This window comes from Anomalospiza imberbis, unplaced genomic scaffold (genome assembly GCF_031753505.1).
Source record: "Anomalospiza imberbis isolate Cuckoo-Finch-1a 21T00152 unplaced genomic scaffold, ASM3175350v1 scaffold_682, whole genome shotgun sequence".
Taxonomy (NCBI): domain Eukaryota; kingdom Metazoa; phylum Chordata; class Aves; order Passeriformes; family Viduidae; genus Anomalospiza; species Anomalospiza imberbis.
Window position 1 is genome coordinate 17239 of NW_027100295.1, and position 13349 is coordinate 30587.

General features: G+C 53.4%; 1 protein-coding gene across 1 annotated transcript in view; it reads left to right on the plus strand.

Moving 5' to 3' along the window:
* The window catches only part of LOC137467564 (uncharacterized), a gene marked incomplete at its 3' end in the record, with an annotated part of 47869 nt that overhangs the window by 8995 nt on the left and 25525 nt on the right, over nucleotides 1-13349 (plus strand). Inside the window, exons 3-4 of the mRNA XM_068179052.1 lie at nucleotides 1202-1474; nucleotides 10595-10867. Of these exons, the coding sequence (XP_068035153.1) occupies nucleotides 1202-1474; nucleotides 10595-10867 (546 nt within the window). The remainder of the gene's footprint in view (nucleotides 1-1201; nucleotides 1475-10594; nucleotides 10868-13349) is intronic.

Sequence of the window (13349 nt, forward strand, 5' to 3'; positions counted from 1 at the left end):
AGGCCTAACAAGTATTTCTCAGATCACACTACAGCCTGGAAAGGAGGAAGGGAGGGGCGATGCACCACCACAGAAATAAATATCAATATTGATAGCAAAAAAGTTCCGCCTTGCATAATAAATAAAAGCTTACCCCTGTATAGTGAAAACATCCATGGATCATGTCACCCAAATTTATATTTGACAAGGGTTGTGTGCAAGGGTGCTTGTGCCTGCTTTGTCAAAGGAAGCTCTGGTGTTCCCAGGTTCCTGAGTGATGGATCAGCACTTGGTGTCTGCTGGGGCTCTGGGTGCCCAGGGCCATGATGACTTCACTGACCGGGCTGGGGACGGCGGGCGGGGCTGGCCTGTGACGCGCTCTGGGTTCTGTGACATCACAGGCGCCGTGTCACCATGGGGGCAGCTATAAAAGGCCTCAGCGAGTTCCGCTGCCCCAGTAGAGCCTGGGCAAGCGGTGAGTACACAGCAGTGAGGAGACGGGGCTGGGGGGCTGGGGGAGGGCTGGGGGAGAAGCGTTGGTACCCGGGGCTGGCCCCGCATCCAGGGCCCAGCCCCGGCGGGAGCGCCTCGCTGAGGGCGCGCTTGCTTGCTGGGGCAGCGGTGCAGGCCTTGCCAGCTGCCAGGGGCCCTCCTCCCCTTCCTGCCGCCACATCCCTCCTGCTCCTGCCCCTCATTATCTGTCTCCATTCCAGCCCCACTGAATCCCTTCTGTGTGTCCTCCTGCAGACCATGGCTTTACTTTCATTGCTCTTCGTGCTCGTGCAAAGCCTGATCCAGTACCCCCAGCCGGCTGGGGATGGGCTGGATGAGGCCACGCACCGGCAAATGAAGGAGCGTCAGGAGCTGCTGGACCGTGAGATGGGTCGGCTGCTGCAGGAGCTGGAGCAGGGGCCCCTGGAGCAGCAGGATGAGGGCTGGGGAGCCGTGCTCTTTGGTGCCCTGCAGCAGTGGCCATTCTGTGTTCTTGCTGGCGTCCTGCTACTCTTGGGCCTGTGGTTTAGCTGCAGAAGGAGCTGTGAGGCCAGCAGCAGCAGCAGCAGCAAGGACCAGACCTCCTGCAAGACCTTGGGAGATGGGAGAGGAACAGAACAGGAAGAAGACAGCACTGATTTAGAGGAAGGCAGAGAAAACACGGATGTGACTGTGGAGGCAGACGACAGTGAGACTGAAAATGACAGAGAAGGCAGTCCTGTGGCTGAAGATGAAGGAGACAATGATGCCATTGAAGGCAATGATGATGTGAAGGGGAAGGAAGACAGCGGTGTTCACAGTAACAAAGGCCATGACTTAATGAAAGATGATGGACAGAGTGATGGGGATGTGCCAGGAGACAGTAGTGGTGACGGAAATGAAGAAGAACCTGGTATTGTTGGTGGAAATGAAGAAGACCTAGATGAAGCAAACGAAGGAGAAAACAAGGACATACAGGTGGTACAGGGAAACAAGAATGAGGATAGAAAAGAAGATGAACAAGGTAACATGGCTGCCAGTGAAAAAGGTGGCAGTGATGGTGGCAAGGAAGAGAGCGGCAATGGTGGAACTAAAGACAGTGAAGACACTCAGGATGCTGGGAATGAGCAAGGCATCCTTTTAGTGGATAGCATACGGTGGCCTGTGGAGGACCTGAAGAAAGGTTGCTCAGTGATAGCTGAGCTGATGGAGAGCTTCACGCGTGTCTTTGTGGACAGCGTGAGCAATAACTTCTACCCGGTGCCTCAAGAAGCCATCGGGGTGGGCAGTGCCTTTGAGGGCTGGAGTCCCCGTGAGTGGGATGGGGTGTACCAGGTGCTGGTCCCGCTGAATCCCCCGCCAGGGCATGCCTTCCACCTAGAGCTGAACAGTGCAGGGCAGATGGCAGCAAGGACCTTCAGTGTCCGTGTGGAGCTGGTGTGCATGTGCGAGAGGGAGCGGCTGGGCGAGAAGCTGTTGTGCTTCCTGCACCACTCGCAGGAGGAGCTGTGGCGGGAGCAGAAGCGCAGCCTCCTAGAGACACTCTGCACCGGCTCCTACCTGGATGTGGAGAAAACCTCCCGCTGGTTCTACCAGTTGGTGAGATGCTCGTGGCTGCATGTGCCTCAGTCATACTCATGGCACTTGGTGTTTCAGCCCTGCAGCCGGTCCTGCCAATTCCAGTTGTGCAAAGGCAAGAGGAGCCTGACCGTGGAAATGCTCTTTGGGGTGCGCCAAGGGGACTCTGACACCTTTGTGGTCAGCCAGCCCACAGAGGCCCAGAAAGGCAACTCCAGCAACTTTGTGAGCAGTCAGCCCGCCGAGGCCAACATCATGGCAAGCACAGCGTGGCCTGAGACATACGCTGTGGCAGAGGCAAAATTCTTCCAGCACATCGCCAGGCAGATGCCGTGCGAGGGCTTGCACCTGAAATGCCTGCAGGTCTTCACCTGCATCCTGAGGGGCACAGGTTTTTCCAGCTCTACCTGGAAGACTGTGGTCATGCACGTGCTGACCACCGTACCACTGTCCCGGTGGCGCAGGAAGGAATTTGCACAGCGGCTGTGGGACATCATGGTGTACCTGCGCCGCTGCCTGCACTTGAAATGCCTGGAGCACTTTGTGCTAGGCAACGAGAGGCTTCCTGCAGAGATCAGCTTGCCACCAGAAATGCAAAGGATTGAGCCGCTCAACCTCTTTGAGCACCTGGCCCAAGATCCTGCCACCCACCTAGAGGCACTGAAAGCTTATGGTCAGATGCGATTTCGCCTCCGGATGCTGCTCTCCAGCTACGGAGAGGAGTTCCCTGCACAGAGCTTTGCTGGGGGGGTCACACCCGATGGCAGCCATGTGAACTCTGCATAATTGCTGCATTCGTCACTGGCAATCCTGAAGCTGCTTTTCTGCTCCTGCGGAAGGAAGATGCTGCAGCACATGGATTCGTTGTGCAGACACACCTCTGAGTGGCCTTGCCCTTCACCTTCCAGTTACGATGGTGCTGTTGCCTAAGTCTGAGAGGTAGAAACTGTCTCCACATGCACATCCTCACAGAAGAACAGTGAAGCTGAAGAAGGTTGCTTGAACTACCTCGAAGACAGCAACCTAGGCCGTTGCAGAATTAATGTAGTTATAATGTAGCAAGCTGTAGCTTTAATTAGACTTATTACTTGGCATTCCTTCCAGATGCCCTTTAGTGTTGTTAGTGTATAACTATTTTGCAAAGCTACTCTTAGTGTAGAGAAATAGAGTTTAGACTAGATTTGTTTAAAACCTTAGTTTAGAGAATTACTCTTAGTTTAGAGTAATATTCTACTGCAGTTGCTTGTCTGCTTTTAAATAATATTTGAATATGTATGTTTGAGAAATTAATAAAAGAAGTTTCTCAAATTGCCTGAAATGTGTCATTCTTTGTATGTAACCCTCTGTGTCTTAGAGAATGTCCTTCCTATACTGTTGCATCCCAGGTTTAGGTTCACATGGGTTTTTCCTTTGTTAGTTTTCCAGTTCTCTGTACCCTCGTGCATCCCCCGGGTTTTCCCCTACTCCTGCGATTTCCGTGCCTGTGTTCCCGGTCTCGTGGTGCCACTCACCCCAAAGTCTCGTGTCCGCCCCTGCCGTGTTCCCATTGGTCGCTGTAGTACACGTCATCACCGCGATGTCTGTACCCATTGGGCGGGAGGGCTCCCCGTCCGCCCTGTCCCTTCCCTATTTGATCCCACTCCTCGGCATGCTCGAGGCCATTTGCGTCCGTGCGAAGCTGGGATCGGCTGCAGCCTTTCCATCGCAGCTCTCGCAGCCAATAAAGCATCCAGCCGCCACGCGGACGGATTTGGACGAATTCCCTGCCTCTTTGTTTCTTCCCTCGCGCCGACGGCAAAGCGCGGCCATCAGCCCACCCCGGAGCGCGACAGCAAAAGCGCCCGGAAACTGCGGCGAGCCCCGGCCCCGACGAAAAGCTGAGAAGCCCAAGCCGGGCATTCGGGAGCTGACCGGGGCAGACAAAGTAAAGAGCAGCCGCGAGTGACGCCCAACGTCCGGGCCACGGCCAGCGCAAAGCCGCGGAGCAGGCAGAGAGTCACCACAGAGCACCCGGGAGCCGCGCACAGAGAGCGCCGCCGCCGCGAAGCCGCGCCGCCGACCAGCGAGCGCCGCTGCCGAGACGAGCGAGCGCGATCCGCGCGGAAAACCGCCACCGCCACCGCAGGGTCGCGGTCCACGACGGAAAAGTGCTCCGTGCCGGACTGAAAACGGGAGCAAGTGCCCCCCCGAAGTAAGTCAGTGACGTCTCCGCCACCCACAGGAAAACACGCTGTGTTTTCCCGCGTGGGACTGGAAGCGCAACCATTCACGGCTACGGAAAGCCGAAGAACGGACGCTTCCCGGGAAAGAAGACCCTGGTAGCAGCTTTTATTTGCGAAGATTCCGGTTTGGTGAGTGATTAGCCGCGGGGGGTACCCGGCTGATACTTCACGTGGGTGGGCTCTGCCGCGTTTCCGGCGGTACGGATCACGCAGCGCGCAGCGTGTGCGGCGGGCCGCCGGGGTCTTTCGCGTTTTTTGCTTTTTTTCTTTCGCCTTTTCTGCACCAGGGGTGAGGCTTTGGGTAGAAATAGCATGGGGACCACGCTATCTGCCCAACAAAGGGAATTCTATACCCAAATTAAGGGGATTTTATCAGTAAAACATCCCTACCCCAAAAATTCAGTCAAGCAGTTTGTACGATGGCTCTGCTTTTCCTTTCCACGTGTAACCGCGGAGGATGCTCACAGAACAGAGTTCTGGGAGCAAGTAGGAGCCAGGTTAGCAGAGGGAATGGACAGGGATCCCTCTGTGAAAGATTGTTTCCCAAAGCTCCATTTGCTGATCTCGGAGGCTGTAAAAGCAGGGTCCGCGCGAGAAGCGGCTGAGGAAAGGAAAGAGCCATCGGGCAAAACTCTTGTTTCCCCCGAATCCATTTCCCCATCCTCTCCTACCCCTTTTTCCCCTAAACCGGGTAGGCAGAGGGGAGTACTCCGCCGCTCTGAGGCGCAGGGCAGCTCCACAGACGTGGACCGTGCTCCTGGCTCCCCCGAGCCGTCCCGGCACCCCCGCCTTGGTGGAATTAGCTACTCTGCTGAGGAACTAATCCCAAACCCCTTTTCCAATCCCTTTTTCCCAGTTAGAAATCCTAGTTCTGGCGCTACCCCGCGCTGCTCTGCTCCCCTGAATCCCTTTCTTTGTCCCCCTGAGGAAGCCGCAGCCACGTGGCTAGGGCCTCTGTCTTCCCAAGATGGAGGGCGGCCACGTGGAGAGGTTTCTTCTCCCCATAATCCCTTTGCCCCCTTTGTTCCCTGTATCCCCACCTTTGACCCCACCCCTTCCTGTTTCCCTGTGGGTGTGGGCACCGCCCACTCCAGGCATCGGGTTGCCACCCCTCCCCCTGTTCCCCCTCGGGTGGGCGTCCCCTTCTTCCATGTCCTGCCTGCCGCAACATCAGCCCCACCCTCCCCCAACAGGGAGGGGTCTGTCACCTCCGCCCCGCTGTCCCAGGGAGAAGATTCTCCCTGCCCTGTCCCACGTACCGCGCCCCCACGTCCTCCCGCTCCTCGGATACCCAGGGCGGGAGGGGGGAGTAGGGGAGAGGGGAGGGGACGGGGCCCAATCTATGAAGTCGAGCAGTCGCTCCGCACTCCAGCCTCCTACGCCAGGGGAGGGGAAAACCCTACATGGACACCCCTTCCCTATGAATCCATAAAAGAGGTCTGCAAAACATCACGCGATTTTGGACAAAAAAGCCCCTTTTTTAAAGGCATTTTAAAAGCGACTTTAACGTCTAGAACCGTAGTGCCAGCAGACCTTAAGTGTCTGTTTAGCTGCCTGCTTCTCCCATCAGACTACAGCCTGTGGGAGAGGAGGTGGAAGAAACTGGCAGCAGACCTGCTTCCCGAAATCCTAGAAGGGCCTTACAGCCTGGATTTCGCGGAAGAACCGATCACTTTGGACCATCTTGTGGGTGAAGGAGAATGGAGTGAAGGGCAACTTCAAGCTCGGGGAATTCCAACGGCCGTGCTGGACATGTCCAGGGGTGCAGCAGAGCGTGCGTTCCTGGGCATGCCCACCAAGGACCCGATGGTTCCCTATACAGCGATTAAACAAGGTGTCGCAGAGCCTTTTGTAGATTTCGTAGACCGGGTCCGGGCGGCAGTCGAGAGACGGGTGGAGAGACCTGAACACCGAGACGGACTAGTCCTAGAAGTGGTGCACATGAATGCCAACACCATGTGCAAAAGAATCATCCTGTCGCTGCCGGCCTCACCAGCGCCGACCCTCGACCAGATCATCGAGGAGTGCACCCTGAAATCACACCTGATAGAGGAGGAAGCCCCAAAGAGACCTAAAGACAAGCTGGTCGCATCTGCTGTTGCTCCTCCAAGGAACTCAGCTCCGAAATGACTTCCATCCACACGCCGGTGCTTCCACTGCCATCAGGAGGGACATTTTCAGGATCGCTGCCCACTTCTAAGGACTATACCACCCAGGGCTGCGGGAGGAGGGAGGAGGGATGGGAGCCCCACAATCCCAAAAAACTAGGAAAGGAATGCGCACTTGCCTCGCGTGCTGACAAAAATGAGGCAAGTCGTGGTGCCGCGAGAGGAGCCGTGATACACCATCTAGTCCCATCTGTAAGCGGCTGCCTCTCAACTACTGACATCAGGGAGCCTTATCGGCTCCGACTCACCAATTCTGTCTGCTTTCGTTCCCAGGACTGGCATTTCTTCATAGCAGATGCAGAGCTTCTATCACACATCTGCCGCTGTGAAACCAGGAGGTTACAATGAAAGAAAACCCTCCTTAATCAGGCTGTTATCAGTGCCTTCAACACAGTGGTGCCTGTTATCATTCTTATAAAGTAGAGTCTGGAAGCCTTTCCTTTACAAACCAGTTTTTCAGGTATATGCAACTCCACTCTTAAACGGAATGAGTGCCCACAATAGATTTAATTCATTTTCATTTAGCAAAAATACATTCCCTGATTTCTTTTTTTTTCATTTTAGCTCAAGGACTGTGACTCTGGCCACAGAGATCTGAGCTATAAGATGTAGCAAAGTTATCTGTCTTGCCTCAGCATGCCCTGTTCATGTCCAGAGAACGGCCTGTTGTCAGAACCCTTTCTGAAGATGCAGTTAGTTGAAAATTGCAGGTGCAGGTGCTTGCAACTACTCCAACTATTTGTGCATCCTTCTGAGGGAAGCAAAGTCTGAAATGTAGGAGTGGCAGTATTTTGAAGGCAAGCGCAATATAATGAGGGTAATTGGTTTGGAAAGGTAGGGATAGCACTACCTGTAGTTTCACAAAGCATACTTTGAGAAAGGAAGAGCTGCATGCCTTAAGGTGCTAAATATGATCAGCATGTTCCATTCTGAACACCTGGACATGCTTGCAAAATGCAGGGCATGTCTCCATCCAGGCTGGAAAGAAGGAGCCCACTGCTGCAGGGTGGAGTGGGTTCCTTTGTGCAAGTCAGCACAAGTCCCAAACCCCTGAGGTGGTTTTGAAGGTACACAGCTTCTAGACACAAGCTATTGCCAGACTGTTTTTTAGTGTTGCCTGTTCCTCAGAGTGTGGACTAATCTCCACACTTCATTACCCATCCCTGTTTCTTTCATAAGACTCATGCCTTTCTGACCGCAGGTCGTGGGTTTACGCAGCTGAAAGTAGCTGGCAGGTTCCTGAGCTGAGCTGAGCTGAGCTGAGCTGAGCTGAGCTGAGGTGGTAGGCTAAGCAGAGCAGTAAAAGTGATTCACAGTCAGTGAGTTGACCCCAGGTCCTTCAAGTAATGCAGTCCACAAGGATTTTGCCAATATTTCCACTGGAAGCTTACCATGGGTAGCTTGCTTTTTCTGTGTTTGACTGGCTGGTGCACTGGGAGGAGGGACAAGAGACTGAGAAATGTTTGACCAGGGCATGAATGAAATTACTTTTTTCTTTAGCTGGTCCTAAGCATCTCAACCTGAAGTTCTGAGGAGAGAGAGTAGGAGTAGCAGAGCTCATTTAAAGCTGCCTTTTTCCCAGGATCAGTAAATTCTTAGCTCTTTATCACTCTGGGTCTAATAACGTGGGTTTTCAGAATAGCTTTTGCTGTAGGTGAGTATAAACGACCTCCCTTAGAGAAGGACAGAGGCTTTCTCTTGTCTGCTTGATGCTTAAGTGACTGGAGGTCAGAAGACATTTTCTCTCCTATTCTTCATCTTATTTACTCGTGTGCTTCAGGTGAGCACTGTGATGAAACTGGAAGCTTGTCATCAGAAGAGATTTAAAAGGAGCAGGGTGATATGGGTTGTTGAAACACAGTAGCCTGTGAAATTCATGGCTTTCTCCTGTTTCTTCCTGGTGATGCCTCTGAATAACGGATCAGTGGCTGCTGTGATCCTGTCTTCCTCTGCTTCCCTCCCTGCTAGGTAACACTTGGAACATGAAGCTGTCCAATAGTGACCACATTTAGATGGCAGAATTTAGAAGGCATTGTTTGTTATTATATAGGATGGTTCAGAAAACTGTGTTGTCTGAGTGCAGGCAACTCTTGTGTCATGGGTGGAGAAGAGAAAGACAATTATTCAGGCATTCTGTGTTCCGTCAGCCCTCAGCTGATAAAGAGATCATCCAGAAAGAATTGGAGAAGCCCAAGGGAGCAAAAACCTCCCGCTGTGCTGTGATCAGCATCAGAGAAACTCTTCCCAATAAACTGCTCCATCATGTGCAGTAACAAGGATGTCCAACCAGAAAAAAGCAAGGGGGGAGGTTTGTACCGAGGATGGTGTTCAAATGCAGACATGTCTACATCCCATACAAAAAAGAGTTTCTCTCAGAATGGCTGTCATGCTAGGGTAGCCAGTTGCAGCAAGTGTCAGGAGGGGCACGTCTTTTATCTGTTGTTGGGGGAGAGCACATTAGAGTGGAATGAGCTAAGCTTCAGAAGTTCTGTGTTTCGAGGACTTTTCTTTTTCCATTTAAAAACTTGTATTTCTTGATTACAGTGACTTGCCCAATCTTCAGCCAGACTATTGATCAGCCATCTCTGGTGTAAGAAATAGTTTGTGTGGGCCTGAGGGTTTTTACGCTGCTGTGCAAACCATAAGTTAGTCATGTGTGATCTTTTGTCAGTCAATAAACAGATCTTTGGAAGTGTTCCTAATTCAGAAGAGAAACCCCAACACATCTTTTTTTTCACAAAAGGTCTGTGAGGCAGGACAGTGCTGGTGTAAAGTAAGTGTAGGCCTTAAGACTGGATGACATTACAACTTCCTGTGCATCATTCAAGCAGTGTGGATTTCTTTATTTCTCACTAAATCAGTAAATAAATATTAGCTGACATGACATGTTGCCTCCAAAGTAATTGTCCCGAATGGGTGTGCTTGAGATCACCCAAAAAAAGGAAGAGCTGATCCCAGGTGGTGTGTCAAAGCCAAGGCCTAACAAGTATTTCTCAGATCACACTACAGCCTGGAAAGGAGGAAGGGAGGGGCGATGCACCACCACAGAAATAAATATCAATATTGATAGCAAAAAAGTTCCGCCTTGCATAATAAATAAAAGCTTACCCCTGTATAGTGAAAACATCCATGGATCATGTCACCCAAATTTATATTTGACAAGGGTTGTGTGCAAGGGTGCTTGTGCCTGCTTTGTCAAAGGAAGCTCTGGTGTTCCCAGGTTCCTGAGTGATGGATCAGCACTTGGTGTCTGCTGGGGCTCTGGGTGCCCAGGGCCATGATGACTTCACTGACCGGGCTGGGGACGGCGGGCGGGGCTGGCCTGTGACGCGCTCTGGGTTCTGTGACATCACAGGCGCCGTGTCACCATGGGGGCAGCTATAAAAGGCCTCAGCGAGTTCCGCTGCCCCAGTAGAGCCTGGGCAAGCGGTGAGTACACAGCAGTGAGGAGACGGGGCTGGGGGGCTGGGGGAGGGCTGGGGGAGAAGCGTTGGTACCCGGGGCTGGCCCCGCATCCAGGGCCCAGCCCCGGCGGGAGCGCCTCGCTGAGGGCGCGCTTGCTTGCTGGGGCAGCGGTGCAGGCCTTGCCAGCTGCCAGGGGCCCTCCTCCCCTTCCTGCCGCCACATCCCTCCTGCTCCTGCCCCTCATTATCTGTCTCCATTCCAGCCCCACTGAATCCCTTCTGTGTGTCCTCCTGCAGACCATGGCTTTACTTTCATTGCTCTTCGTGCTCGTGCAAAGCCTGATCCAGTACCCCCAGCCGGCTGGGGATGGGCTGGATGAGGCCACGCACCGGCAAATGAAGGAGCGTCAGGAGCTGCTGGACCGTGAGATGGGTCGGCTGCTGCAGGAGCTGGAGCAGGGGCCCCTGGAGCAGCAGGATGAGGGCTGGGGAGCCGTGCTCTTTGGTGCCCTGCAGCAGTGGCCATTCTGTGTTCTTGCTGGCGTCCTGCTACTCTTGGGCCTGTGGTTTAGCTGCAGAAGGAGCTGTGAGGCCAGCAGCAGCAGCAGCAGCAAGGACCAGACCTCCTGCAAGACCTTGGGAGATGGGAGAGGAACAGAACAGGAAGAAGACAGCACTGATTTAGAGGAAGGCAGAGAAAACACGGATGTGACTGTGGAGGCAGACGACAGTGAGACTGAAAATGACAGAGAAGGCAGTCCTGTGGCTGAAGATGAAGGAGACAATGATGCCATTGAAGGCAATGATGATGTGAAGGGGAAGGAAGACAGCGGTGTTCACAGTAACAAAGGCCATGACTTAATGAAAGATGATGGACAGAGTGATGGGGATGTGCCAGGAGACAGTAGTGGTGACGGAAATGAAGAAGAACCTGGTATTGTTGGTGGAAATGAAGAAGACCTAGATGAAGCAAACGAAGGAGAAAACAAGGACATACAGGTGGTACAGGGAAACAAGAATGAGGATAGAAAAGAAGATGAACAAGGTAACATGGCTGCCAGTGAAAAAGGTGGCAGTGATGGTGGCAAGGAAGAGAGCGGCAATGGTGGAACTAAAGACAGTGAAGACACTCAGGATGCTGGGAATGAGCAAGGCATCCTTTTAGTGGATAGCATACGGTGGCCTGTGGAGGACCTGAAGAAAGGTTGCTCAGTGATAGCTGAGCTGATGGAGAGCTTCACGCGTGTCTTTGTGGACAGCGTGAGCAATAACTTCTACCCGGTGCCTCAAGAAGCCATCGGGGTGGGCAGTGCCTTTGAGGGCTGGAGTCCCCGTGAGTGGGATGGGGTGTACCAGGTGCTGGTCCCGCTGAATCCCCCGCCAGGGCATGCCTTCCACCTAGAGCTGAACAGTGCAGGGCAGATGGCAGCAAGGACCTTCAGTGTCCGTGTGGAGCTGGTGTGCATGTGCGAGAGGGAGCGGCTGGGCGAGAAGCTGTTGTGCTTCCTGCACCACTCGCAGGAGGAGCTGTGGCGGGAGCAGAAGCGCAGCCTCCTAGAGACACTCTGCACCGGCTCCTACCTGGATGTGGAGAAAACCTCCCGCTGGTTCTACCAGTTGGTGAGATGCTCGTGGCTGCATGTGCCTCAGTCATACTCATGGCACTTGGTGTTTCAGCCCTGCAGCCGGTCCTGCCAATTCCAGTTGTGCAAAGGCAAGAGGAGCCTGACCGTGGAAATGCTCTTTGGGGTGCGCCAAGGGGACTCTGACACCTTTGTGGTCAGCCAGCCCACAGAGGCCCAGAAAGGCAACTCCAGCAACTTTGTGAGCAGTCAGCCCGCCGAGGCCAACATCATGGCAAGCACAGCGTGGCCTGAGACATACGCTGTGGCAGAGGCAAAATTCTTCCAGCACATCGCCAGGCAGATGCCGTGCGAGGGCTTGCACCTGAAATGCCTGCAGGTCTTCACCTGCATCCTGAGGGGCACAGGTTTTTCCAGCTCTACCTGGAAGACTGTGGTCATGCACGTGCTGACCACCGTACCACTGTCCCGGTGGCGCAGGAAGGAATTTGCACAGCGGCTGTGGGACATCATGGTGTACCTGCGCCGCTGCCTGCACTTGAAATGCCTGGAGCACTTTGTGCTAGGCAACGAGAGGCTTCCTGCAGAGATCAGCTTGCCACCAGAAATGCAAAGGATTGAGCCGCTCAACCTCTTTGAGCACCTGGCCCAAGATCCTGCCACCCACCTAGAGGCACTGAAAGCTTATGGTCAGATGCGATTTCGCCTCCGGATGCTGCTCTCCAGCTACGGAGAGGAGTTCCCTGCACAGAGCTTTGCTGGGGGGGTCACACCCGATGGCAGCCATGTGAACTCTGCATAATTGCTGCATTCGTCACTGGCAATCCTGAAGCTGCTTTTCTGCTCCTGCGGAAGGAAGATGCTGCAGCACATGGATTCGTTGTGCAGACACACCTCTGAGTGGCCTTGCCCTTCACCTTCCAGTTACGATGGTGCTGTTGCCTAAGTCTGAGAGGTAGAAACTGTCTCCACATGCACATCCTCACAGAAGAACAGTGAAGCTGAAGAAGGTTGCTTGAACTACCTCGAAGACAGCAACCTAGGCCGTTGCAGAATTAATGTAGTTATAATGTAGCAAGCTGTAGCTTTAATTAGACTTATTACTTGGCATTCCTTCCAGATGCCCTTTAGTGTTGTTAGTGTATAACTATTTTGCAAAGCTACTCTTAGTGTAGAGAAATAGAGTTTAGACTAGATTTGTTTAAAACATTAGTTTAGAGAATTACTCTTAGTTTAGAGTAATATTCTACTGCAGTTGCTTGTCTGCTTTTAAATAATATTTGAATATGTATGTTTGAGAAATTAATAAAAGAAGTTTCTCAAATTGCCTGAAATGTGTCATTCTTTGTATGTAACCCTCTGTGTCTTAGAGAATGTCCTTCCTATACTGTTGCATCCCAGGTTTAGGTTCACATGGGTTTTTCCTTTGTTAGTTTTCCAGTTCTCTGTACCCTCGTGCATCCCCCGGGTTTTCCCCTACTCCTGCGATTTCCGTGCCTGTGTTCCCGGTCTCGTGGTGCCACTCACCCCAAAGTCTCGTGTCCGCCCCTGCCGTGTTCCCATTGGTCGCTGTAGTACACGTCATCACCGCGATGTCTGTACCCATTGGGCGGGAGGGCTCCCCGTCCGCCCTGTCCCTTCCCTATTTGATCCCACTCCTCGGCATGCTCGAGGCCATTTGCGTCCGTGCGAAGCTGGGATCGGCTGCAGCCTTTCCATCGCAGCTCTCGCAGCCAATAAAGCATCCAGCCGCCACGCGGACGGATTTGGACGAATTCCCTGCCTCTTTGTTTCTTCCCTCGCGCCGACGGCAAAGCGCGGCCATCAGCCCACCCCGGAGCGCGACAGCAAAAGCGCCCGGAAACTGCGGCGAGCCCCGGCCCCGACGAAAAGCTGAGAAGCCCAAGCCGGGCATTCGGGAGCTGACCGGGGCAGACAAAGTAA